Source organism: Phodopus roborovskii, unplaced genomic scaffold (genome assembly GCF_943737965.1).
Source record: "Phodopus roborovskii unplaced genomic scaffold, PHOROB, whole genome shotgun sequence".
Taxonomy (NCBI): domain Eukaryota; kingdom Metazoa; phylum Chordata; class Mammalia; order Rodentia; family Cricetidae; genus Phodopus; species Phodopus roborovskii.
Window position 1 is genome coordinate 2,208,137 of NW_026126646.1, and position 27,052 is coordinate 2,235,188.

General features: G+C 53.0%; 1 protein-coding gene across 6 annotated transcripts in view; it reads left to right on the forward strand.

Moving 5' to 3' along the window:
- The window catches only part of Rere (arginine-glutamic acid dipeptide repeats), a 186,164-nt gene extending 164,982 nt beyond the window's left edge, over positions 1 to 21,182 (forward strand). For 5 of the 6 annotated variants that reach the window (XM_051173787.1, XM_051173789.1, XM_051173792.1 and 2 more), the window contains 11 exons: positions 10,860 to 11,022; positions 11,541 to 11,633; positions 12,116 to 12,315; positions 13,208 to 13,369; positions 13,683 to 13,796; positions 13,914 to 15,262; positions 15,376 to 15,598; positions 16,150 to 16,870; positions 17,612 to 17,758; positions 18,229 to 18,433; positions 18,692 to 21,182. In XM_051173787.1, the coding sequence (XP_051029744.1) occupies positions 10,860 to 11,022; positions 11,541 to 11,633; positions 12,116 to 12,315; positions 13,208 to 13,369; positions 13,683 to 13,796; positions 13,914 to 15,262; positions 15,376 to 15,598; positions 16,150 to 16,870; positions 17,612 to 17,758; positions 18,229 to 18,433; positions 18,692 to 18,725 (3,411 nt within the window). In that variant the 3' untranslated portion in view covers positions 18,726 to 21,182. The remainder of the gene's footprint in view (positions 1 to 10,859; positions 11,023 to 11,540; positions 11,634 to 12,115; positions 12,316 to 13,207; positions 13,370 to 13,682; positions 13,797 to 13,913; positions 15,263 to 15,375; positions 15,599 to 16,149; positions 16,871 to 17,611; positions 17,759 to 18,228; positions 18,434 to 18,691) is intronic. The other variant, XM_051173788.1, reaches the window with a different exon arrangement.
- The last annotated feature ends 5,870 nt before the right edge of the window (positions 21,183 to 27,052 follow it).

The window sequence follows — 27,052 nt, forward strand, 5'->3', positions numbered from 1 at the left end:
ATGCAGGATATGTGTGGGTGCAGCGTTGACTGAGGCATTGGCACTTCCGGGAGCAGAAATGGTTGCTGCTGGGGCTCCTGGTCACAGTCCTGCCCACGTGCCCTCTTTTCCTTAGGTTTTCTTGGGCTCCTGGCAGAGCAGGTCAGCTAACTTGGGTGAGTGCCCTGCAGCCTGGTGCAGGCTCTGTGAGATGTGACACTGAGTCTTTGCTGTGAGCTTCAGGTGGGCAGGGGGTGGCTCAGTGGTTAAGATTCCCAGCTCACAGCCTTCTCTCACAGTTCGCGATCAGGCACACAAATGATGTACAAACATATATGCAGGTTAACAGTAAGGGTGGAGAGCTCCCTGCTTCAGGAAAATGGACTTGTTAGGGACAAAGTGTCATTCATTACTGGGTTCAGTTTAAGTAGGGTTTTTGTCTCCGTTTGTTTGTTTGTTTCCATTTTTGAGACAGAATTTCATGTAGCTTGCTGGTTTCAAACTCAGTATATAGTGAGCTGTTTTTCCATTCTTAATCCTCCTGCCTCTGCCTCTCGAATGTTTGGATTGTAAACATGTGCCACCACCTGGCTTTTGACTATGGTTTCATTAATTAAGCCCAACAGTATCAAGCCCAGGCTTGTGTGGTTCCGGTTATCTGCCCAGGTGACTCCTCACTACAGGGCACCGCCTCACTCCACACCTGAACGTCCCTTGGGATGAGTAACCTGTTTTCATGGCTGAGAGTAGCCCTAATGTAACTAAGTGCATTGTGGGACTCACTCTCTTTTACTTTACTGCATAGATAAAGTCCCATGGAAGCTCAATAATCTTGAGAAGCTTTACAGCTGTTGGAAACTTATCTTTCCTTTGTATATTTCCTGCGTGGTATTCTTGTTTGCTTGGCTCACACCAGTGAATGTTTTGTTTACTTGGCACCTTTTTTTTTTTTTTAATAAAAAAAGTATGTGAATGTGTGCATATGTGAATATGTCCATTTATGTGCACCTGTGCATGCAAGTGCCTGAGAAACCCAGAGGACTTGGGTCCCCTGGAACTGAAGTTATAACTCATCTGGTATGGGTGCTGGGAACCAAACCCAAGTTGTTTGGAAGGGTAGTGAGTGTTCGTAAACCCACGAACACTCTCTAGCCTGAGAGCATCTACTCCGGTCAGGATCCACTGTTTATTGCTAGGGCTCTAACAACATCTTCTGTTTGTGTGAGTCCAGTTAGAGAAGAAAACCAGGCATTCGTAATTCCCACTAGATTCCGCGACTCGAGCCACCAAAGAGCCCTGCTTGAGAGATTGATCTTCATGGGAAGAGGCTAACAAACTCTCAAGAGACTTAGGTTACAGCAAATGGCGACGTAAGGCTGTAGGGCTGGCTAGCAGCAACTAAGAGGATGTGCTCCTGGAGCTGGAGGCCACAAGGCAGGGTGTGTGGGAAGAGCCATTAGCTGTTTTTGTGAAGGAAGGACTCCAGAAGCCAGATGTCTGGAACATGAAGGGTCCAAAGTCATCACCGATGTCAAAGTAGCATCTGGTATTTGTAGGATGGGAGCCCTGAGAGGGGGTGGGAAGGTGGGTTAGGAAGTGCTGCTCTCCTAACAGAACGGTTGCTTCAAAGGGAAGTCTCAGAGGCGCCTCCACTGGGAAGTGAGATAGGTGGGGACGGCCAGTTGCTGAGGAATCAGAACCTGGAAACCCAAGTTTTGAAGCTAAGTAAAAAGTCTGTGGGGAAAGAGGAGTTTTTTTGTTTTTGTGTGTGTGTTTTTTGAGTTGTTCTGGGATTTCAGGTTTGAGTAGGAAGAATGCAGAGCTCATCCATCAGTGTCCTTTCTTCTGTGTGGCTCTTTGTTCAAGCCTGAAATAACCTTTTATCATATGCTGCATGAAGAAAAAGTCTTCATATCTCATCATTTTGCACAGAAACTGGAAGGGCTGGAGGGCCACGGTGTCTCTAGGAGCAGTTTGTCACACCCCTTCCTGCCACCTGCCCATGCCTGCCAGGACACTGATAGCCATTGTGACAGTGATTCTCCACAAAAGAGCTATGAAGACTTTAATGTACCCTTCAGCATACTAACTTAAGTTAGTGCCTTGATACGTTATGGAGACGCGACCCTAGAGTGTTCGAGTTTGTTTCTGAGGTCTGCAGTGCAGTTTTGGCTGTGTAGTCAAGGCTGACCTTAAACTCCTCGTTTCCTGCTACTGTTGTCTGTGGGTAGCAAACACGGGACCACCATTCATAGCGCCATTTGGCAATTTTAAGATATGAACCAAATGCCTAAGGAAGTTCACGATTCTGGGAGGTCAGCTTCATCTTCCCAAACTCTTCAGGGGGGGGGTGGTGACAAGGCAATAACTTTTCCAAGCAGCTGCAGTAATGTAGTCCCCAGAAATTGACTGTCAGTGTACCCTGATAGGGGCTACAGCCCAGGCAGGGTAAGACTGCCGTCCACACAGTACTGCCTTTTTTGTGTAGGAGTTAGCTGGCCTGACAAGAACCTTGAGGAGACCTAGCCATGGACTAGATCTGTAACTAGGAGATTTTGTGTTTTGTTTTTAAAATTTCCAAGTGTGTGTCCATGTGAGTAGCATGGAGGGACACCCCACCCCACCAGGATCACGAGCTACTTACACAGCTGCTTGTCCTGGAAGAGGTGTTGCATTCCTTCCAGAGAACTTTCCCTGGCCACAGGTTCATGAAGAATACTCAGATGTGATAGAGCTTAGCTCCCTTGCTGTGGAACTCTTGGAGGTCTCTCCTTCCAAGTTGGGCTGGTTCTCCTGGGTCATACCGGCAGTGAAGGCACCACATGGCAACTGGCTTGTGCCGCCTAGCCTCTGCAGTGGGGAGTGGAGGGGCTAGCCTCTGCAGTGGGGAGTGGAGGGGCTAGCCTCTGCAGTGGGGAGTGGAGGGGCTAGCCTCTGCAGTGGGGAGTGGAGGGGCTAGCCTCTGCAGTGGGGAGTGGAGGGGCTAGCCTCTGCAGTGGGGAGTGGAGGGGCTAGCCTCTGCAGTGGGGGGTGTGGAGGGGCTAGCCTCTGCAGTGGGGGGGTGTGGAGGGGCTAGCCTCTGCAGTGGGGGGTGTGGAGGGGCTAGCCTCTGCAGTGGGGGGGTGTGGAGGGGCTAGCCTCTGCAGTGGGGGGTGTGGAGGGGCTAGCCTCTGCAGTGGAGGTGTGGAGGGGCTAGCCTCTGCAGTGGGGAGTGGAGGGGGCTAGCCTCTGCTGTGGGATGTGGAGGGGCTAGCCTCTGCAGTGGGGAGTGGAGGGGCTAGCCTCTGCAGTGGGGTGTGGAGGGGCTAGCCTCTGCAGTGGGGGGTGTGGAGGGGCTAGCCTCTGCAGTGGGGGGTGTGGAGGGGCTAGCCTCTGCAGTGGAGGTGTGGAGGGGCTAGCCTCTGCAGTGGGGAGTGGAGGGGGCTAGCCTCTGCTGTGGGGTGTGGAGGGGATAGCCTCTGCTGTGGGGGGGTGGAGGGGCTAGCCTCTGCAGTGGAATGTGGAGGGGCTAGCCTCTGCAGTGGGGGTGGGGGGCTAGCCTCTGCTGTGGGGGGGTGGAGGGGCTAGCCTCTGTATTGGGGTGTGGGGGGGCTAGCCTCTGCAGTGGAATGTGGAGGGGCTAGCCTCTGCTGTGGGGGTCGGTGCCAGCTAACAAGCAGGGCAGCCAGTTCTCTGAGGTCACTCACCTCAGTGTTTGTCCACACACCATTCTTCCTTGGCACCTTCTCTCCCAGTAGATTGTTGCTCCTCTGAAGGTAGCCTACTCCATGAGTCCTGCTCATAGCCAGGGACTGGCTGGCTTCACAGACTGACCACAGGTCTTCTTTTTGCAGTGCTGACCAGGAAGCCCTGTCCTGGACTTACATAGTAATGCGCCCTACCTGATTGCTATATCCACAGACAGGACTTCAAAAGTGAAAAAATATTTTGTCATAGTTCCAGAATACTTGTGTGGGAACCCAAGTATTAGTGGTATTAATTTTTTCTGAGGCCTCTCTTCTTGTTTTGTAACTGGCTGTTTCCTCAGATCTTCATGTCCGTGTCCAATGTAAGAACACCAATGTTGGACACACACCACTTCCCCCACCCCCACCCCAAGACAGGGTTTCTCTATGTGCCCCTTGATGCCCTGGAATTCACTCTGTAGACCAACCTGGCCTCAAATTCACAGAGATCCACCTGCGTCTTCCTCCCGAGTGCTAGGATTAAAGGTGGCGCTGCCACTACCAACACCACCACCAGGCTTGAGTCCCAGCACTCAGGGTGGCAGAGGCGGTTGGTCTCTGTGAGTTTCAGGTGAGCCAGGGCTATGTAGAGAGACCCTGTCTCAAAAACAAACATGAATATAGTCAGGTTCTGTGAGGGACCTCCCAATGACCTCATTTTACCCGGATCAACACTTTAAAGATCCTACCAAATCACACCACACAGCTGAGCAAAAGGTTCTAGGTGACAGCTGCTCTGGCTGTGAGTACATGATGTTGGTTTATCTAAATTTTCCTAAGATCTCTGCCTCAGCTGAAATCCCCAGATTTTAGGTAAAAGAGTTGAAGTGTCTTATACCTGTGAAGAGTGTGTGAGTGTGTGTGTGTCTTACACTTTAGTAATCTTTGTTTCTGCTCATTTTATTAAACAAATGTAATACTGTGACAAAGTTAAATACCCTTTCCTTCCTTCCTTTGTAATGAAGTCTGTCCTTTATTTGAACATTCAACTGGAAGAAATAGATCGTACGTGATAATTTGCTGTGCGTCCATAAAAACCATAAAACACAAGAAGCAGCGTTAGAATAGCTCCCTCATTTCCTGGCTGTCATTATGTGCTTCTACCCAAAACATTTTCCTCCTAACTATCCTTTCTGAGCTCAAAAATGGATTTTCCTCCAGCCCCTGTCATTCAGTTATCACCTCGGGAAATGCACGGGGATAACTGATGACCCCTGTGAAGCTTCCTGCAGCACGCCACCCTCACATCCTTCATTTCTCGCCCCACTCCCGTCATTAAATGTTACATTGCAATGTATATTTTATAGGGTGACCCTGACGGATGTCACTTTGATGCTGTGCAAGGATAATAAGATTGCACATACAATGAAAGGCCGATAAATAGAAAACTGTTTATGAGATGGAGAAGGGTGGTTTTAACATTTTATGGCTTTCCCTTTCCCTTTCTCCATTGCTGGTAGAATTGTGGCTTCACTTTAAAAACAGACAACCATAAAAAGACCCATTAGCAAAGGTGATGCGGTGATGGAAATCCCCTCGCCCACCCAGTTGCTGAACCTCAATAAAATGAACTCAGGAATAATGAAGTGTTCACCCGGGAGACAAAACTCAGATCCACAAATGAATTCCTAGGGTTTGGGTTGTCAACTGAGAAAACACAATTCCTGGTAGTGTTAGTATTTAAAATGTTAGAAGTCCTCATTTAAATCAAGGTCTGTGTGTGCACCCTTGTGTGTGGGTTCCGTGTGACACTGTGTTCCTGTGTCAGGACTTGCCAGGGGACCTCTTAGGAAGCCTAGTGACCTCTGCACCTGGTAGGGACCTTAGGCTCCTGCTGTGCCGTTAGCTCTTTCTTGAGTGTGTCATTCATAAAGCTGTTTTTTGTTTTTTGTTAGATGGAAGAATCATGTCTGTGCTTAATACGTAGGGTTGGCAGAGCTATTGGCAAGGGTAGCAACAGGGTGTGTATGGCCCTTTAAACTTCAGGCGGTCCTCCTGCCTTTGCCTCCCAAGTGCTGGCATGGAGATCATAAGCCACAGTGCCCATCTTGAAGCCCACTTGTTCTTTTTTTTTTTTTTTTTTTTTTTTTGGTGTGTGTGTTAGAAAGAGAGGTCAATTTTGGAGAACCAGTTTTCTCTTTCCACTATGCTTTTGGGGTTTGTGACTCGGGCTGAATACTCGAGAACAGCCAATTGACCATAGTGTTAGCATAAGCCAAGGGGTTGGGATACATGGGGAATAAGAGAAAGGTCTGGAAGAAGTGGACAAGCGGTTGGAACTTGGTTTGGAGAAGTGGCAGTGTGTCTGCTGGGCTTTGAGAAGACTGAGCTAGCCTCCAGAAAAGTAAAAGGCCAGCCAAGGAAAGGGTAATAGTAGAGCCTCCAGGTGGACTTTGTAGTGGAGATGTGGGACCGGAAGTAGGTTCAGCGGCCACTGAGTCCGGAACCCAGACAACAGTGTTAGGAACCGGAAGGGTAGCCCAGGCTGTTTCCGTTTCTTTGTGCCATATAAATGTAATATAATATTTGGAAGAGGGGGTGAATTTTTAACCTATCCAAATTAGGGATCTTCCCACCTCCCCCTTCTTCTAAAAGGGTGCCTGGTTCAGGAACTTCTCCTTGGGCACCTTAGTCTGACTTGTATCTTGTAAGCAGGCTGCCTCTCAGAGCAAGGTGTGCTAAGTTGGGCGTCTTCTGAGCCTCTTGAGTAGTGGAGGCTGGGTTCCAGAATGCCATCCTCAGCTCTGTGCCTTCAAGCAGATCATCATTCTCCCAGATGCCAGGGGGTGGTATGCAATGATTTACAGCAGAGCTGCTGATAGTGGCTGGTCCCTCTGGGGATAAGGGGATTCGATTAGGCTGGTTAACAAAAGAAGGATCCCAGAAGAACAGTGCTTTAATTACCAGCGACTGGAGGATGACCAGTTGCCTGATGAAAACTGCTGCTTTCTTTCTCTCTCATTCTTTCTGGGGGGGGGGGTGTTGTTGTGGGTTTGTTTTTTGTTTTGTTGTTTGTTTGTTTGAGATAGGGTTTATGTGTGGGCCTGGCTATCCTAGAACTCACTTGCCTGCCTCTGCCTTCCAAGTGCTGGGATTCTGCCTGGCAACCTGCTGGAAAGCTCTGAAGAGGTGGTTGCTCCCAAACATAGTTTCTTGTTCTGCTCAGTGCCCAGGCTCTCACATACCTGTTGGGAAGTAAACCGGGTTAGGTGGGAGGTGGGAAGAGTATAAGAGATTAACGGGAGGGAAGATGTGATCAAAGTTTTGTGTGTGTGTGTGTGTGTGTAGCTGGAGAAAGAAATACATTAAAAAGAATGATTGGCTCACCTTTTTCTGCCTCAACATCAGCCTCCCAGAGGGTCCTGTCTAAGGAGCACAGGGCCAGGGCAGGGGATGAGCCGGCTCATCACAGATCCCTGTGCCAGGCGGTGTCGGGGGTGAGGGGCGGGAAGGCAGGTGGAGGTGTTCTTAACCATGGAGGCCAGGTTCCTCACACCTTCAGTCCCAGCACTTGGTAGGCTGAGGCAGGAGGGTCTCTGTGAGTTTGGGGACAGCTGGAGCTAATGCAGAGAGACCCTGTTTCTCCAGTGCCTCAGCACTCAGGTGTAACTCCTTTCTCTGGGCCCCTGAGGACAAAGAAGACACAGGCACCTTACCTTTAAAAAGAGTCAGTTTTAATTGAGCAGGACAGTCACTAACCTCTTGCTTTGCAGTGGCTGGTGGAAGTGAACTTTAACCAAATGGATACCAGTGGTCAGACAGAGCCCTGCTTGTAAGACAAGGGGGCAGACCGGCCAGTGCTGGCCACACGGCTGCCACCTCCATCTTCAGCACCCTTGTTTGTCCGCTAGGGACATGCGCATGGGGAGATGGACACTCAGCCTGCTGTTTTGTCACAGCCGCAGAACTTGTCCTTAAATGAGTTTAGGCCAGCTCCAAGCCCATCCCTTCAGATGCTGCACAGGCAAGTGCTGGGGGCCACAAGGCAGGCAGCCTGGAGCTCTTTCCCCACAGCTTTTGCTGACTCTTCCAGGTGCCCAGCCACTCAGGAGGAAGGGATTCCCTAAGCAGAAATGTCACTGGAACCCAACAGTACCCCTACACACACACACAACAACTTGTATGTATTTCTACTAGATTGAGCCTTTGCTTCTAGGAACCTTTGCCTGTGACCCAGCTCCCCTCTACAAGGGGGAAAAAAAAATGGCAGGGGGTTGGGAATTGGAGGAATTGGAAAGAAAGACCTAGTGCTAGCACAGGCCAGTAGAGCTCAGCACTGGGCAGGAGCTAAGATCTGTGACTCTGGCAGTTGAGGGTGGCTTTTTTTTTTTTTTTTTTTTTTTGGCTCAGGTTCTGAGATGGTTTAGCACCTCGTGGTGTGTGTAGCTACTGCATCTGATGTCACACTGGTTGGCTGTGAGACCAGTGAGGTTAGAGCATTCAGAACAAAATTATCATTACAGGCCATTTGTGTCAACATTTAGACCTTGGTGTTTGCTTGCAAGCAAAAGCAAGAGCTAATCTGCAAGGCTGCCTTTGTGGAGCTGCCTTTTGATCAATGATGCCTGTGTTAATGTTTCAGTGAGCTATTGATTCCTGCAGCTGCTTTTCTCCCCTGGATTTATGTGCAGCCGTCTCTGCTGCACGCCATGCATGTTTGATTAAAGTGCAATTGACTTTGTTCCTGGTGAGGCCATGAGCTGCTTCACTCCCTATTTGTAGAACCAAAGCTTTTCCCAACATGTTCTTTTGTTTGTACTCAAGACCTAGCCACCCATGCAGGCAGCAATATGCTGCCTCTAATCCTCCATGTTTAATCCTCAGTAGCCATTGCAGGCTCTGAGAGGCAGCTAATAAAACCTGGCCTGGATTATTGTTTTTGTCAACTGTATTGACAGAATTGACATGTGCTACCCTGTGTGTGTATATTCATATGTTCATATACATACATATGTAAATGCACCCACACTAAGCATCCAGTCAGTTAGTTTTGACAATTGTATACATCTGTGTGAATAACACCATCTGCATCAGGCCTTTGTATTTCCCTCCTGATAAGTCCACTTGATTGGACCCTGGGCAACTTCTGAATTGTCTTTCTTGCTGTTATCCATCTCCCTGTCTGTTATGAACTCATACTCTTCTTGTGGCTTTCATTTAACAGGTTTTTTGGTTTGTTTGCTTGTTTGATTTAATTTACCTCTGTTATTGTATAAGCTGCTGGCTCCCTTTTGTTGCTGTCAAGTAACATTTCAGTGGATACTTATAATTCAGGCATTCTTCCTATGGCCAAACATCCTTTATTCTTGTTTGGAGCTTTTGAGAATAATGTTTGTGTGAATGGTCCTGTGAACATCTTTATGTGGGACCAGAGGGCTGCCTTAGTTAGGATGATGGACTGCTCTTCCAGAGGACCAGGTGTGTTCCCAGCACCCCGTGCTCAGCATGCCGCCCGAGACTCCAATAATCTAAAAGCTGTTTAAAGCTTTTGTGTGAGCGAATTTTGTCCTGTTGGATAAATAAGCCAATCATAGAATTCTAGACCCTGTGGTACTTGTTTAACCTTGTAGAAACTGGCAAAGTTTTTATGAAGAGACTTTGACTGCCTTATGTTCCCACCAGCGGTATGTGCAAATCCTTGCCATCTAGGCTTTCTGCATTTTAAGTTTATGTTCTTTCATTTTCTCAGCCATGGTTTCCACCCGGCCCAGGCACTTGCTCATCTTGACCCACAGTGCCCAGGTTTAATCTGTTCTGGGTGCTTAGTTTTTCTGTCACAGCTGGTACTTGTTGATGGAACTTAGTACTGCCTGAATTGTCACATTTACCTTTGTAGTCTCAGCTGTTAAGGAGAACAAGGTCTCTGAGCAGTGGTGGCGCTCACCTTTAATCCCAGCACTCGGGAGGGAGGCAGGGACAGGCCGGTCTCTGTGAGTTTGAGGCCACCCTGATCTCCAGAGTGAGTGCCAGGACAGCCAGGGCTGTTACACAGAGAATTGCTGTCTTGAAAAAACACAGGAAGGGAGGGAGGGAGGGAGGGAGAGAGAGAGAGAGAGAGAGAGAGAGAGAGAGAGAGAGAGAGAGAGAGAGAGAGAGAGAGAGAGCGCACAGGTTGTCCTGTCCTCCTCACACTCTGTGGAGGAGGGAGAGTGTATCAGTTGCCTTAGAGAAGTAGTTCCCTTGTCTAAACCCTGATGCTCATTCCTTCTGATACTCGAGACCACTGGTGTTGGGGTAAAGCCTGTTCTGTTTGGTCTTGTCAGTCATAAGAGTTTGTGCATGTCTCCAGAAGTCCTTTTGTGATTTGCCTACCTATCTTCCAAGCCCTTAGAACCTAACTCCCAAGAAAACTGCTTTCCCGCTCACCTCATTCATGAGACTGCATGGGATAGAGGAAGAGAATGAGGGGCCTCCAGACTAACGGAGCAGCCTGCATGTAAAATGCGGATTTCAAGTTTTGTTGATGGTATTCTTCTAAGCCTGAAGCAAAGACTTTCTTTTGGGGTCTTTCTAAGAAATCAGCCCTTTATAAAAATGTCATAAGCCCGTTATTTTGTAAACTTAATACATTTAAAAGTTTATTTTTTAAAATTGATCTTTAAAGTTAGCCAGCTTCGTGCTCTCTTTGTGTGGGAGACAGGTGATGGGTGACGGGACTGCCACGGTCTGCCCACCCCCTTAAGTTTTGGGTTGTTTTTGTTTTTTTCCTGGAAAGCTTAGCGTGTGACAGGCGTCAGTCCGTCTGTCTGCTTTTGCTAGACCCCAGTCCTGCTCTTCAGGGTTTCCTGCTGGTTTGTGCACGTGTGGCCTTTGAAAGAGTCAGGGAGATGGAACAGGCAGTTTGTCTCCTGGCCCTCACTCCCACCAGCTCATCTGTGTTCTGTTTGGTGGCTGTCCCTGGAGATGCTAACATGTGTACCTGTCACACCCAGCTTGCATACTCACATAGTTATGACTCCCTAAATAAGTGGGAACCTTCTATCCTTTTTGTCTCTCTTGGGATCTTGATTCTTGATGTGTGGGAGTCATACTCTGCTGGGCTGCAGGAGGGGACCCTGCAGCTTCTCCTAGAGCTTTGCCTGCTCTCAGGAGGGTGTGATGATGGGGAGGCTGTGTGCTCGAGCTGTAACAGCTGCCCTTCGTTCTCACTCACAGGGGGAACTGATTACCTTCTATTACTACTGGAAGAAGACACCAGAGGCAGCCAGCTCACGTGCACACCGCCGGCACCGCAGGCAGGCAGTGTTCAGAAGAATTAAGACTCGCACAGCATCCACCCCAGTCAACACACCTTCCAGACCACCTTCCAGTGAATTCTGTAAGTGGGGTTTTTGATGCTGTAAAACATAGCAAGAGACTGTTCACATGCAGGCATGTATGTGTCTGGCTCTGACCTGTAGAGCTGCTGAGCAGAGATCCGTATGGTGTGGTTTATGCATTAGTGGCTCCTGCTGTCTTGGCCCCTATGAACTAGAACCAGGCAGAGTGCTTTGCGGTTCTGTCTGAGCCCAGAACACTGGCCTAAGGGTACCAGTGTTCTGTGTTATACTTGATGAGGGCCAGAAACCATATTGATTCAATAGATGGAATTCCAGGCTGCTCAGATGCACCCAGAAGGCGTTGTGGCTACCATTTTAGATTCACCAGTGTGAGCGCCTGGCAGAGCAGGACCTTGAGTAGTACAACCCCTCATGCTTGCAAGCTCTTTGCTCTGGTTACTGACCGGTCATAGGCATTCAAAGTGAGCCCTGTGCCCGATGCTCATCCCAGTGTGTACCAGTGGTCACATTGTCAACTGAACATGACTGACGGTGTCTCTCCTGTCTCTGTGTACAGTGGACCTGAGCTCAGCCAGTGAGGATGACTTTGACAGTGAAGACAGCGAGCAGGAGCTGAAGGGGTACGCCTGCCGTCACTGCTTCACCACCAGTAAGTGTCCCCCCTCCCCCGGGCACCCGCAGGGCAGGGCAGCCAGGCACTCACTCCAGGGCAGGATTGGGCTCGGGGCTGCCACACTCAGGTGCTTCATGTGCTGGATAGAAAAGAAGCCAGGGCCAGTGATTGATTTGACCCTTGGGTTGTGCTTGGAAAACTTGAACCTTTTCTCTGACTTTGCTTCCCTGTTGCACAGTCAGAACTATACTGCTTTATTGGGTAGGAGGGACTCCTACAAGGTGAGGGATGGAGTCTGCTGGCCAGGGCCGCCATCTGAAAGGGGTGGGTGGCTACAGGGAACCTGGCAGTGGATGCCCCTCACCAGCTTTGGGTTGTCTAAGGAGCAGGTATCCATCCAAGCTCATGCTCTGTAGGTCTCATGACTCAGGGCAGGTGGAGCCCACAGAAGGGCCCTCTGCTCAGAAGTCCTCAGAGACAGAGGTGGTTTCCAAGGTTGCCCACCTCCCCTTATGTAGCCTCCAAAGACTGGCACCACGGAGGCCGGGAGAACATCCTGCTCTGCACTGACTGCCGCATCCACTTCAAGAAGTACGGTGAGCTGCCACCCATCGAGAAGCCCGTGGACCCCCCGCCCTTCATGTTCAAGCCTGTCAAGGAGGAGGAGGATGGGCTCAGTGGGAAGCATAGCATGAGGACTCGGCGGAGTCGGGGCTCGGTGAGCTGGGGACCTGGGGCTGGGGGCTCAAGTGAGAATTGGTTTCACGCAGAAACACATTCTTGCTGGTACTGCTCTCCTCAGAGGAAGCAGCCTTGCTTAGAGTTGAGGCCTGGAACTTACTGTTAGGGGGAGCTCATTGCTCTTGGTTTCAGTGCCAGCTCCCCGAGTCCCTCAAAACCCTCTGGTCGTGTGCCTCCAGTGGACATGTATCTCTGCTTAACTTTGCAAGTTTTTTTCCAAACGTTTGATTTCTACGTTAGAAGTGTTTACATTGGCTCTGTAGTGAAGATTTGTTCAGTTGGGCATGGTGGCTCCTGTCTGTAATGGTAGCACTTGAGAAGCTATGGCAGAAGGCCATCCTGGCTCTGGAGTGAGTCTTTGTAAGAAATACAGCTGTGGCAGCAGCTTTGTTTGACGTGGTTGGAAACATGTCTAGGACTGTGAGGGGAGGGTCTTTGAGGCTTGGGACTGTGAACACCAAGGGATCCTCTCTCCAGCACTGACTTCTCTGAGGGCCTTTCTGGCAGGTGGATAGGATGACCCACCCTCATGCAAACTGATCTCTGCTGAGCCCTGGTGCAGGCCAGGCAGCTGTGGGAGTTAAACTACAGTATTTAATAGCCTTGTCTCCTTGGGTGACTTCCTGTCCTGTTTGATTAACTCCACAAATGCTCTGTGGTGTGATTTGTTGAGCATGGACAGTTTCCCTGAGAAAGGGTGAGGATCTTAAGTCAGCCCTGCTCATTTTCACGGTAGCTCCTTGGGATGTGTTTCTGGGTTCGAGTGAGTTTGTGAACATGATTATCCTAACTTGCCAGTGGCTAGACTTGGGCGAGCATCTGTGCGGTCTGGGGCTTCATTCTCTTCACCCTTGGTTTTGGAGGGACAGATGTCTACACTACGCAGTGGTCGGAAGAAGCAGCCTGCCAGTCCCGATGGCCGCGCCTCGCCCATCAATGAAGACATCCGGTCCAGTGGCCGGAACTCCCCCAGCGCTGCTAGCACTTCGAGCAACGACAGCAAAGCAGAGTCGGTGAAGAAGTCAGCCAAGGTCAGGGGCTGAGCCAGCAGCGGGGTGGGGCTCCCGGGCCCTCCCGCCCATGGCAGTGACATTGCCCTGAATTAACGGTGTAGGGCCTAGAAAAACGGGGAAATGGGGTATCTCTGCCGCAAGTTTTTCAAGGCCCCAGGAACTCAAAATGGAGTCGCTGGAAAGTGCTCCTAAAGCCAAAGACGCTCATCCCTAGACAGCTGCCCTTTAGGCCCCCCATTAGCCCTTTGGAGAAAGAACTTTCTTTGTCTGGAGATGTTGTCAGAGTGAGGAAGTGCGTCCACAGACCGTCACTTCTCTGCTTCCACTGCAGAAGGTGAAGGAAGAGGCTGCGTCCCCTCTGAAGAGCACCAAGCGCCAGCGGGAGAAGGTCACCTCCGATGCCGAGGAGCCTGACAGGAGCACCTCCAAAAAGACCAAGACCCAGGTGAGGCTCCTGTGACCCCTGACCCCCTCCCCACAGCCTGGGGTGACCCTGGGGTGAGGCAGAGGCAGGGGCCGAGCTCTGCCTCCAGCGCTCCCATTGCCTTGCTTCTGGCTTTAGGAGATCAGCCGCCCCAACTCTCCGTCTGAAGGCGAGGGGGAGAGCTCCGACAGTCGCAGTGTCAATGACGAGGGCAGCAGTGACCCGAAGGACATCGACCAGGACAACCGCAGCACGTCCCCCAGTATCCCCAGCCCTCAGGACAATGAGAGTGACTCAGACTCATCAGCACAGCAGCAGACACTGCAGGCCCAGCCCCCCTCCATGCAGGCTCCCAGTGGGGCTGCCTCAGCTCCGTCTGCCCCCCCAGGAGCACCCCAACTTCCCGCCCCGGGGCCCACACCCTCTGCCACTGCAGTCGCTCCACAGGGCTCCCCTGCAACCTCACAGCCCCCTAACCAGACTCAGTCTGCAGTAGGACCTGCAGCCCACACTCACATCCAGCAGGCCCCCACCCTGCACCCACCTCGGCTACCCTCACCTCACCCTCCCCTGCAGCCTCTGACTGCAGCCCCTGGCCAGAACTCCGCACAGGCTCACACCCAGCCCTCCCTGCATGGTCAGGGCCCACCTGGCCCTCACAGCCTGCCCGCTGGTCCCCTGCTGCAACACCCAGGGCCACCTCAGCCCTTTGGACTTCCTCCCCAGGCCTCCCAAGGCCAGGGCCCTTTGGGCACCTCCCCAGCAGCTCATCCTCATACCACCATACAGCTTCCGGCCTCCCAGCCAGCACTGCAGCCCCAACAGCCCCCAAGGGAACAGCCCCTGCCTCCTGCGCCCTTAGCCATGCCTCACATCAAACCCCCACCCACCACACCGATTCCCCAGCTTCCGGCACCGCAGGCCCACAAGCACCCACCCCACCTCTCAGGGCCCTCCCCCTTCTCTATGAATGCCAATCTGCCACCGCCTCCAGCTCTGAAGCCGCTCAGCTCCCTGTCCACACACCATCCTCCGTCAGCCCACCCTCCACCCTTACAGCTCATGCCACAGAGCCAGCCCTTGCCCTCCTCCCCTGCCCAGCCTCCTGGGCTGACCCAGAGCCAGAACCTACCACCCCCTGCTTCCTCCCATCCCCCCACCGGCCTCCACCAGGTGCCATCCCAATCCGCGTTCCCCCAGCACCCTTTTGTGCCCGGAGGCCCTCCTCCCATCACCCCACCTGCCTGCCCCTCCACTTCCACCCCACCCTCAGGGCCCAGCACCTCATCACAGCCACCCTGCTCTGCTGCTGTCTCTTCTGGGGGCAGCGTTCCCGGGGCACCCTCTTGCCCACTCCCTGCTGTGCAGATCAAAGAGGAGGCTCTGGATGAAGCAGAGGAGCCAGAGAGCCCTCCTCCTCCCCCCAGGAGCCCATCCCCGGAGCCCACTATAGTGGACACCCCCAGCCACGCTAGCCAGTCTGCCAGGTACTGGTTTAGTGGAAGGTGGGCCTGGCTGGGCGTGGGTAGGTTTGGTGGAGGTGAGGAAGGGTGTGGGTGGCCCCCAGCACAAGCGCAAGCGAAAGCTGCCACCTCCCTAGGTTCTACAAACACCTGGACCGTGGCTACAACTCGTGTGCACGGACAGACCTGTACTTCATGCCTCTGGCTGGATCCAAACTAGCCAAGAAGAGGGAAGAGGCCATTGAGAAGGCTAAGCGTGAGGCTGAACAGAAGGCCCGAGAGGAACGGGAACGGGAGAAAGAGAAGGAAAAAGAGCGAGAGCGGGAGAGAGAGCGGGAACGGGAGGCAGAGCGTGCCGCTGTGAGTCCTTAAGGCCTGACATTCGGGGGGCGGTGTCTTCGGCCAGGGCATGGTGGCAGGGGTCTACCCCAGACTGCTGGTGTGCTCTCTAGGCCCAGAGGTGCCCATGCTCAAGCTTTCTAGCCTGTCTGATGGGCCTGATCTATAGACAGTGTCAGAGAGACAGGAGCCGGTGACTCAGAAGGAAACCTGAGCGTGGGATCATCGCTATGCGGGGACAGGTGTCCTGTTGTGTTAGGGTGTCTGGTGCCAAATCCCAAAGTGGCTTGTGAGACTTGATGGGAGGGTTCCTGGCTGCCACTGTGTGCACAGACTAACATGCACTCGCTGAGGTGCAGGGGAACTGCAGGCAGGCAGGCAGAGACCAGAGTGCTGTAGCAGGGTCTACACCGTCCTGGGGCCTGGACCTGGCTGAGGTGCCCTGTCTCTGTGTTGGTAAAGGAAGTAAACTGGCTGGACGCTGCAGCGGGACAAGGGCATCTCTGGGGTGAGCACCAGTCTCAGACCCCAGGTAGCTGGCACCCATCCTCATACCCTCTTTCCTTGAGCAGAAGGCGTCCAGCTCAGCACACGAAGGCCGTCTTAGTGACCCTCAGCTCAGTGGTCCCGGTCACATGCGACCCTCCTTCGAGCCACCACCGACCACCATTGCCGCCGTGCCGCCGTACATCGGGCCTGACACACCGGCCCTCCGGACACTGAGCGAATACGCTCGGCCCCACGTCATGTCTCCCACCAACCGCAACCACCCCTTCTACATGCCCCTTAATCCCACTGACCCCCTGCTGGCCTACCACATGCCTGGCCTCTACAATGTTGACCCCACCATCCGGGAGCGGGAGCTCCGGGAGCGAGAGATCCGGGAGCGAGAGATCCGGGAGCGGGAATTGCGGGAGAGAATGAAACCAGGCTTTGAGGTGAAGCCGCCAGAGCTGGACCCCCTGCACCCAGCCACCAACCCCATGGAGCATTTTGCCCGGCACAGCGCCCTCACCATCCCTCCTGCAGCTGGCCCCCACCCCTTTGCCTCTTTCCACCCTGGCTTGAACCCTTTGGAGCGGGAGAGACTGGCACTGGCAGGCCCCCAGCTACGGCCTGAGATGAGCTACCCAGACAGACTGGCAGCTGAGCGCATCCATGCCGAGCGCATGGCATCTCTTACCAGCGACCCCCTGGCACGGCTGCAGATGTTTAACGTAACTCCACACCATCACCAGCATTCACACATCCACTCCCACCTCCACCTCCACCAGCAGGACCCTCTCCACCAAGGTGTGTACGCGTCCGGGCGCAAGGCTGGACAGGCAGCCTCTGTCGGCAACTCGGTGCTGGGTTTCCCTGGTCAGGGTCTCAGGAAGCCGCTGACCCCGGGGGAGCCTGGCCCTGTGCCCTGGGTGAGAGACAGCAGATCAGGGCTCCTGTGACCTTTAGAGCCAAGCAAGGTCTGGGTATATAGGTCCTGGGCTACCCAAGGAAGCCGAAACGTCCTGTTGTGAGCGTTGGGGAAGGCAGCGTGTCTCCTGGCACCTGTGGGCTGGGGCAGAGGCAGGCACAGTGGCTACCACTCCCTTCAGAGGGAAGCTGCCTGTGCTCCTGGGGAGGCAGGCAGTCCCAAAGGCGGGGCAGCGCTGACAGGGAGGGCTGCTGCAGCCAGCATGTACCCAGGACGGGGCTACCGGGGTGAACACACGGCTGACTGGTGGGCTGTTGTGAAGAGGGCAGCTGAGGGGAGAAGGCAGTGCCGCCCGAGCTGGACAGGCAGGCACCAGGTGCTTTGCTGAGTGGCCTTAGGTGTGGAGCAGGAAACGGCCTCTCAGGGCTGAGCTCTGCACTGCTCTCTGCCTTACTGCTCTCCCCGGTGCTGGGCACATGCGTGGGTTCTTTGCAGCCAGTTGATGCCACCCGCCCCAGTGAGCAAGGGCCAGCTTGGGTGAAGGGACAGTGGCTTGTGCAGCAAGGAGAGCGCACCGGAGCCGTGCGCCAGCTACATTGGACCTGTGTCATTGCTTTCAGGCCCAGCAGGCCCAGTTCACCCCTTGGTGGACCCCCTGACTGCTGGCCCTCACTTGGCTCGCTTTCCCTACCCTCCTGGCACCCTGCCCAACCCTCTGCTCGGACAGCCGCCCCATGAGCACGAGATGCTGCGTCACCCAGTGTTCGGTAAGAGCTCACTGCAAGGGCAGGGGACCTGGGCTTCCCAGAGGGAGTTGGGGTTGAGTCAGACCATCGGCCGGCCCTTTGTAGACCAAATAAATGTGCACAGGTGGGGAGCAGGCGGGTAGACTGCTAGGGAGGGTTGAAGTGAGGGGGCCATAAATGCACAGCCAACAGCCCAGCGGGAGCCAGGGCTGCCTGGGCTGCCGAGGGCAGTAGGCACCTGACTGAGGCTGAGGTCTGGGGAGGAGAGGAAGGCAGGCAGGCGAGGTCTGGGCATGAGGCCCGGGGCCTCTGGAATGGGCTGCTTCCTGCCTGGGGACTCTGCTGAACTTGCCTTGCCCCTGGTGAGGAGCCTGGGAAGGGCTGACCCAGCTTCCTCAGCTAGGAGAGTGCACTGCAGAGTAGGCTGACTTTCTCCCTGGTCTCTGTCCTGGTTGCCCTGGTCATGGCTACTCCTTGACTTGTTTTTGTAGCAGAGCGTGTTTTGTGCTTGGCAGGCACTCCCTATCCCCGAGACCTGCCTGGGGCTATCCCACCCCCCATGTCAGCAGCCCACCAGCTTCAGGCCATGCATGCCCAGTCAGCCGAGCTCCAGAGACTGGCCATGGAGCAGCAGTGGCTGCATGGACACCCACACATGCATGGAGGCCACCTGCCAAGTCAGGAAGATTATTACAGGTGAGATGAAAGGGAGCCCAGCTTCTCACCCCACCCCATTCCCACTGCGGCAAGCACCAGGGGCCACAGCCTCTTCGCTTCTGAGAGGGAGGGATGCATGCAAGCATGACTTGGCTGGATGGGAGGCTCAGCTGGTTGGGGTGGAATTCATAAGCAAACAGTTGGCCAGCCTTTGCCTGTAGCCTGTAGGGTGCCATTTCCCTGTTTCCTAGCACACCCTGATGCCCATTCTCTTGTTTTCTTTCCTTCCCCCACCAGTCGACTGAAGAAAGAAGGTGACAAGCAGTTATAAGTTATTTATTTGTTAATGCTGGCTGTGGAAACCCCAGTTCTAGGGGGCAGAAACAGGACTTTACATCCAGTAGGAGCTACAAGAGCAAAGAGGAATATCGTCTAAAGATTTCTCTATATATTTAAAACCCACAACTAAAAACACATCTGCATAAGTAGTATTCATTTGTTGAGAGGATTTCCAGAGACCTATTTGGGTCTCCCTGCATGACAGTCCCCCCCAGAAACTTGGTGTGTCCTGGGCTGGACTGACACCCAGAAAACTTACCTGCGATCTTGGGGTTTGGCTTTAGTTCTTTTCCTTGATTTCTCAGTAGGTGCTAGAGTCCGTTCACACCCTTCACTGTGCACGCAGACACTGAGGCACGTGGGCTCTGGAACCCACGAGGTTTGCAGAGAGGCGGCATATGAGTTTGAAATCCAAGAGCTATAATTTTTAAAAAATTTTTATTTTAATACATTGTAGGGAATCTTCATAATTTGAGACAGTTCTGCAGCATGGCTTTTTACATCTGTAAATAAATAATTTTAGAAGCCTTTTTTTCCTTCCACAGACGACTATTCTGATCTATTTTTTCCAGCCATGTCACAAAGTGTGAATTCCTACCAGCTATTGACAGAATACAGAGTTGATTTTTTAATAAAAAGTTATATATAATTATCCCTTTAATTAAAGGGAACAGATGGGCGTTACTAGTTTGAGGCAGGCAGGAGCTTGGGACTGGGTCTGGTCATAGCAGTGAGCATCCGGGGTTGGCAGGGACAATGCTACAGGCTCTTTTATTTTGCTGCTTTGATCTCACTTAATGTCTGTCCCTCGCGTGTGCAGTGGCAGGCGTGTTTGAGCGAGCGAGCCTCCTTCCTTATTCATAGGAGTTTAGTGTTGACTTTGTGTTCCCTGGTGTCCCCGCCGTCCTGTCCTGTCCTGTCCTGTCCTGGGTATAGAAAGCGCATGTTTACCTGTATGTGTCTGATGATAAGTTTCCTTAGAGTTTTATGCACATGTTTGATTGTTTAGGTAAATTGTCATAAACAGTTTAGGAAGTTGAAGAATGCAGTGCGGTACTCAGCACTTGGAAGACCCAGGTCACATGCTTGCCAAAGGAGTTAGAGATCTGTGAGCGCACATGTCACCAAGCCATGCCTGCCACAGTGAGGCTGCTTCACGGTGAGGGACACCGGGGTTGGTGTGATGTAGGTCTGGCCTGTGGTTTGGGCTATGTAGGCTGTGCAGGTGACCGGCACCCCTCGGGGAATCGTGTGTATCCCGTGTTTCCTCCTGGGAGAGGAACGGGAGTCGTCGTCGTGGCCGGTTCCCCTGGGAGAGCCCTCTCCAGCAGGCCCTTGGGGAACAGTCCTGGGCAGAACTGACTGCCACCGATGGCACAGTTCCCTCCAGAGCCAAGGGTGAAGATACCTATGTGACCCCACTCCTTTGGACTCTCGAGGGCCATTACTACTCTCCTATGCAGTGGCTGCATATAGGAACGGCCAGCCAGTCAGTCACACGGTGTCCTGGCCCTGTGGAGAGAAGTGGCTCACTACTAACCTGGCATTCACCCTGCCCCCAGGCTCTGACGCAGGTGCGGCAGGACCCCATGCTCCCTGAACCATGCGTGGGGCGGCTAGGATCCATTTGTCTGTCGAAAATGTAGGGTTTTTGTTTCGTTTTGTTTTGTTTTTAAACTGTTTTTCTCATTCCTTCTGCCTTAACTTTGGTTCTTCATAGGAGGCGAGCTCAAAATAACCTTTTGTTATCAAACTTCTGGCCACCTCGGCATGAAGGCGCTTGTTCTCTTCTGGGGGTGGTGGTATGCTCACCACGTGGTCTGCCCTGCCCTCTGCACTGAGGAAAGCCTCTTCCTCTTGAGCTCTGGCCAGGCAGGTTCTTTCTGTCCCATGCCACCACCTCCCTCTCCCCTTTAATCTAGTCTGCTGTTCAGTTACGCCTTTACCCCCTCTAATACCCATTTTCCAAAGAGCGAGTGAAGTACTCTGGAGTCTGAACTTGGAATCTGTCCGGAAGTATTTCTTTGTTAGTTTTGGGTTTCTCCCCGTCCCAAGGTGAAGCGCTGAATTCATGTCCCCCGTGACCGACCTGTTTGTTCGGAGGCCCTGGACCTTCATGGCATCCCTGAAGCCTGGCTGCTTGGCTTCCTTTTGGATTTTCCTTCCTTTCGTTTGAAGTTTGGGTTTGCTTTCTGTGTTCTGTATGTATCTTGTTCAGTGTCGTCAAGGTTGAGCTTCACGCCTCACTGCCGTGGAGCGAGCAGACATTCTGATCGCTGCATTTCTTTAGATCTCGGAGCTAAGTGTATATATGAGTAGTTTGCCATGAGATAACACAGTGTAAACAGTAGACACCCAGAAAATCGTGACTTCTGTGTTCTCTCCATTTGAGTATTTTGTAATTTTTTTGAAATATTTGTGAACATAAATAAAACCAAGCTACACTACAGGTCCTTGTGTGTTGGTCAGTGCACTGTCTCGTTCTGGAGCGTGGGTGGGGTGCTCCAGACAGCCAGGGGAGCCTGCTGTTCCTTGCTGCCAGGCCCTACCTAACCTCCTAGAGCGGTTTCCGATAACAGGTCTGTGCCGTCTGTGAAGAGCTGCCTCAGCAAACCCCCTTGCTCTCTGAAACCAAGGTCGCCATCCACATCCACCACTCTCCCTACACTGCCGTGAGGGTGCAGGAAGCCCCCTGCCTGCTGAGCAGCTGTTGGAGCCGTCTTCTCCAGAGTCAACCCAGGTTCAAGATACGGGAGGCCCCGTAGCACAGCAGTTCTCTCTCGACCTGTGGGTCACAACCTTTTTGGGGGCCAGGTGACCTTTCATGGTTGGGATGTCGGATATGTGCGTGTAACACTAGCAGAATTCCAGTTAGGAAGTAGCAGCAAAGTTCTTCTATGGTTGGGGGTCACCGTGACAGGAGGAGCTGTATTAAATGAAGGGTCACAGCGTTAGGAGGGTAGAGAGCCAGTGCTCCTTCACAGACACTCTACACTGCATAACCTCTGAGTGTGCACGTGGCCATCGGAGGCCAGGACTCCTAGCGGATTCCAGCTGTGGCCTTTTGTTTCTGTTTTTCTGAAACAGTATTTCACTGTTCAGCTCTGGCTGTCACAGAACTCACTCTGTAGACCAGGCTGGCCTCGAACTCAGGGATCTTCCCTGCCTCTGTTTCCTGAGTGCCAGGGTTAAAGGCGCGCGCCACCTCTGCCGTGGCTTCTGAGGACCAGGGACCGTTTCCCCTGAACATTTCCCTGTTAAAGCCATGGCTTTGTAAACATTTCAAGAAGCAGAGCGAGACCAGCCCTAAGTGCATTGGTGAGCTGCCCGCCAGGGAGGAAGGGCTGGGGACAGCATGGGTCAGGTGCTGCTCACTTGAAGGGAGGGTGGTGTGCACTGATGGCCCTTATAAGCAGTTCTGGTCCTGCTCAGCAGCTTCGGGACTGACCTGTGCAGGAATGGGGGTGCGGGATGCGGAGTGCTGCGTGTACCCGGGACCCAGGGGCAGCTGCTGTAAACTTTCTTACTGAGCATAGGCATGTGAAATGGAGGCATTGGGCTTAAGTGGTGAGACCCAGGTGTCTTGACCGCTCTGTGACTCCAACATTGGACGTATAAGCAGTGGACAGAGGTGGTACCCACACACACCTGTGTTTATAGGACATCGCAATAGCCACAGTGCTCAATTACTAACAAGGGGACATACACATGTCTGCACTACATATATGTGTAGACAGTGGAATGCTATTTGGTCATAAACAAAAATGAAACCCTGTGTAACAGCCCTGGCTGTCCTGGAGTTCGCTCTGTAGACCAGGCTGGCCTCAAACTCACTGATATCCACCTGCCTCTGCCTCCTGAGTGCTGGGATTAAAGAGATGAGCCACCATCACCCAATGCACATGACCTCTCACTGGCTCAGGAGCCCATGCCATCCCCTCTGGGCTCTTTCTGTGTCAGATTATCTGGACCTTTGCTCTCCTAGTATTGAAAACTGACCATTCCTAGACTTCATGCAGTGGGCTCATTTCTGACCAGGAACCCTGGCAACTGAGGTTCTGGGCCTGGCTTCTCTGCCTTCCTTGCCCAGTGTGATCATAGTCCTTTGTATTTTGTCGTGTCAGGGTTCCATACTGCACACAAACCACTGTGGGCCCCCAGCCCAAGTATCCGTGGGCAACCCAGCTTCCCTTGTTACTGGGCCGAGGTCACTGGCTCTGTGACTGTCCTACAGGATGGATGGGTGAGGGGGTGGGTGGTTGGGCAGACACTTGAGAAGACGGCCCTTCGGTGCCTCGAGGTGACTTGCTCTTAGATGCAGATGGCCATTCCAGGCCGGGAGCCAGGTGCCCACTGCTGATGCCTCCCTGTGGCTTCTCCCTTCCCCTGCCTCCTGCTCTGGCTCTGGTGGACACTGCTCTTAGGAGCTGCTGCCCTGCAATTTGGCCTCTGGTGAATCCCAAGGGGGAATTCAGAAAACAAGGTTAGCTGGTTTTGACATTTCTGGGGAGGCATATGGGTAGAGGCCTAGGGTTAATACAAGTGTCTTTCTCCATTGATGTCCTCTCCAGACATTGAAGCAGGATCTCTCACTGAACCCAGCCAGCCCCTTACCATACAGATTCTGTTTTAGCCTCATATGTGCTGGTATCATGTGGGCCACTACACCCATATAGCATTTACACAGGTTCTGGGGATCCAAACTCTGGCCCTCACCCTGGCAAGGTAAGCCCTTAATCCACTGAACCATTTTCACCAGCCCACAAGGACCTTGCTGTAAGACCTGTTTGACGCAGCAAGGGACTTGGAGCTACTTAAGGACATAGTTTTCTATGGCTGCCATCCTGATGTCACTCCAGGTCCCCTCCACAGAACAGAATTCTGATCCTGGCCACCAGGTGGCAGTGGCTACAAAGTTAGATGTCTGTCCTCTGGGGGCCACCTGTGACCAGGCCTATGCAGAGATGATGGAGCCCTGGCTGCCCTGGAACTCTCCCTCTAGACCAGGCTGGCCTCAAACTCCTGCCTCTGCTTCCCGAGGGCTGGGATTAAAGGTGTGCACCACCACTGTCTGGCAGGAGGTGGTTTCTGGATCAAGGGGCAACTGGGGAAGGTCACAGTAGGGCAGGATCACAGAGATGACAGGCTGACGCGCTGTGCAGGGAGGCCCGGCCCTGGCCGACAGTGCAGTTAGGACATTGCTTATCTTTCTGTCTCCGGTGTATCTGCAGGACCTGGGGCATTCGCAGCAGTACCCAGTAAGTGCTCCCTGAGAACCAGTGCCCCTCTCCTTCCCTCCCCCTCCTTCCTTCCCTCGCTCTGCCTTCCTCCCTCCCCCTCTAATGTAACAGATTGCACCTCCCAAGTACTGCGATGTCTGGCCAGTTTACATGGTGCTGAGGCTTCGTGTTGGGAATCCATGAGCTAAAATCTTGGGCCCAGAAACCAACTCTCAAGAATGTCCCTGAGTAGCCCTGCCATGCGGGCCCTTGTGTGCCCAGCAGGTATCCCAGTACCAGGTGCACTGTCCTCAAATGCCCTCATCTGCTCACAGGCAAAAGAGCACTTCAAGCATGGTGTGGAACCGTACACAAAGCTAGGAAGCAAAGGGAACCTAGGGGACCCAGGTGCATGTTTGAGAGAATATGCCTCCATTCCCATGAAGCCCTGTAGCACAATACAATAAGTGTCAGCTGACCACACCTTTATTTCCCCTCTGTGAGCAAGGTCACCAGTGCACACTCAATACCAAGTACAGGGCTCGTGGCCACTGGAGATAGTACATTTCCAACAAGCAAAGGAGGGTGGCTTCCAGTTTGAACAGCATGGCTCTAGTTTTCGGTTTGGTGGCTTCAGCGCGACCTGTCTTAGGGCACTTAGTAGAAACTTTTTTTAAATCTTCCATGGATTGTCAAACTCACTAAAGGGCAGCAAGGCACCTGGGATGCCAACCCATGTAGGTGGGGCTCTGGGGCTCCACTGCCCCCTGCTGGGAGCAGCCTGGAGTTCAGTTCTGGCCTCTGCTCCAAAGAGGCTATCAACCCTAACCCTATAAAGCAATCTGTTTACATTCACATGGAAAGTTCCAGGAAGAGGACCCAGGGTTTGAAGGGCTAACGGCTAGCTGCAGCTTCCCTGGTTATTTCTCTTGCAAACTGAAGCAGTTCTGGGGGAAACTAACCCAGAGCGGAGGGTGACTGTTCAGGACCGCATTCCTGAGGGCCCTACACTTTTCTTGTGTAGTTGGGTGGTCCATGGTGCTGGGGGAAGCCTGAGCCTAAGGAGGCCCCTGGACCTGTGACTTGGAGCTCAGAGCACAGGATGGAGGCTGGGGAGGTGACTCAGTGGGTGACATGCTTGCCACAAAAACACAAAGACCTGAATTTGCCCCCTGGTGCCCAGAGAAAAAGGTGTGATGATATGTGCCTTTAATCCCAGTGCCGGGGAAGCAGAGACAGGAATCCCCTGGAGTTCTCTGACCTCCACATGCTGGCACACTTGCATTCACACAAATGAACACACTCTTGGAAGACATCCTGGGGGCAGATTAGACAGGAGGTAATGACATCAGGGTCTTTGCTGTTGCCTGAGTATCAAGGTGTGTGGACATGAGCTGGAGTGAGGCCTGAAGATGACCAGGAAGGCAGGAAAGATGCTGTACCCTGGCTGCATCCCAACAGGGCAGCGGCCACCGTGGTCAAGCACCTAGGTGCATCTGTGGATTACGTGGGAGGGTATGACAAGGGGGTTGACTGAGCCAGAGGGGTGGCTTAATCAAACCACAGAGGCCATGGGTTTCTGCTCAACTGGCCCTAACTGGTCAGAGCAAGCTGGTGAACTCTTCGGTGATTCACTCTTCAGGGCTGGGCAATGTTGGCCAGAGACCATGTACTGGAAGCATTAGGGGTCACATAACCCCACGCCAGGCCCAATGCATTAGGTACTCTGGTTCCCTCTCCCCAGCTCTTGCCACACAGCCAGTTAATCAGAAGGATGAGAGCCACTTCCCAGACATCTCTAAGACCCTTGAGCAAGCTGGGATGTCCGGGAGTGGAAGGTTGGCCAGAGGCCTCAGGAGAAATCAGTTCTCCAGGTCAGTCAGTAAGAGGTACTAGAAGCCCAGAGACATGGCCATGTGTTCTCATTCTCTCTGCAAGCCTGGCTCTGTGGAGTTCCAGCACCCAGAAACCTTCTGTGTCCATCTTGCACTGAATGGCTGAGAAGGGAGGGGGCCTGGTGCTCAGGCAGGAGGGTGGGGTGACAGCTGTGTCCCGGACTGACACAGCTCCAGCCTCCAGTCTTAGGGCATGTTGAGGCATGCTGTCACTCAGACTTGTCAAGCTGTGGCTTCTCATTCAGCAAAGGGCGCTGCTCAATGGCATCTCACCAGGGAGCAGCCTAGAAGCCTGCCCTGCTCATAGTACTCCTCACCATGGCCAAGCGTGAGCTTAGTTCCCTGGTTGTGTGTGTGTGTGTGTGTGTGTGTGTGTGTGTGTGTGTGTGTGTGTGTGGTGTGGTGGGGTGGGGTCTCTTGTTCATTTATATTAATCTCTGAAGAATTGTTCCTGTCAGCCCCTCTCGGGGACACTCCAGGGTGGCAGGGAGGACGGTGTACCCCCCAGATTAACTTAAATGAGGAAAGTTTTCTTTTGCTTCTTAACGTTCTAGGCCATGGTCCCTGCTGTGTTGAGCTCCATGCATCACATGAGATGCATAGCTGAGGAGGAGCTCAACTAATGGTAGCAAAGGAACGAAGAGGCCACCGTCCTAACACCCCTCAAGGTGTGCCCTCATTACTCAGCTTCCTCCCACCAGGCCCCACGTCTTAACACGTGGAGTCCCAAGAGCCCCACTTACAAAGGGGCCTGGGGAACCAAGCCTTCAGATCCAAACTGTATTGCAAGTGGATAGGTGGAGGGATGGAGGGATGGGTGGAGGGATGGGTGGGTGGGTGGGTGGATGGGTGGAGGGATGGGTGGGTGGGTGGGTGGGTGGAGGGATGGGTGGATGGATGGATGGGTGGGTGGGTGGGTGGATAGGTGGAGGGATGGATGGATGGATGGGTGGGTGGGTGGGTGGGTGAATGGATGGAAGGGTGGGTGGGTGGATGGATGGATGGATGGATGGAAGGAACCACCATTCCCAGAGGGCGGGGGAATAACATAAATCTGTCTAACCATAGTGCAATGTGAAGAATATCTAGCCCAGTTACCAGAGGTATACACTCCCTTCTCTGCACTACTGACATCTTGGCCTGGATAAGCCTTTGCTGTTGGGGGCTGTGTATCCAAGGATGTCTGCCATCCTTGGATGGCAAAT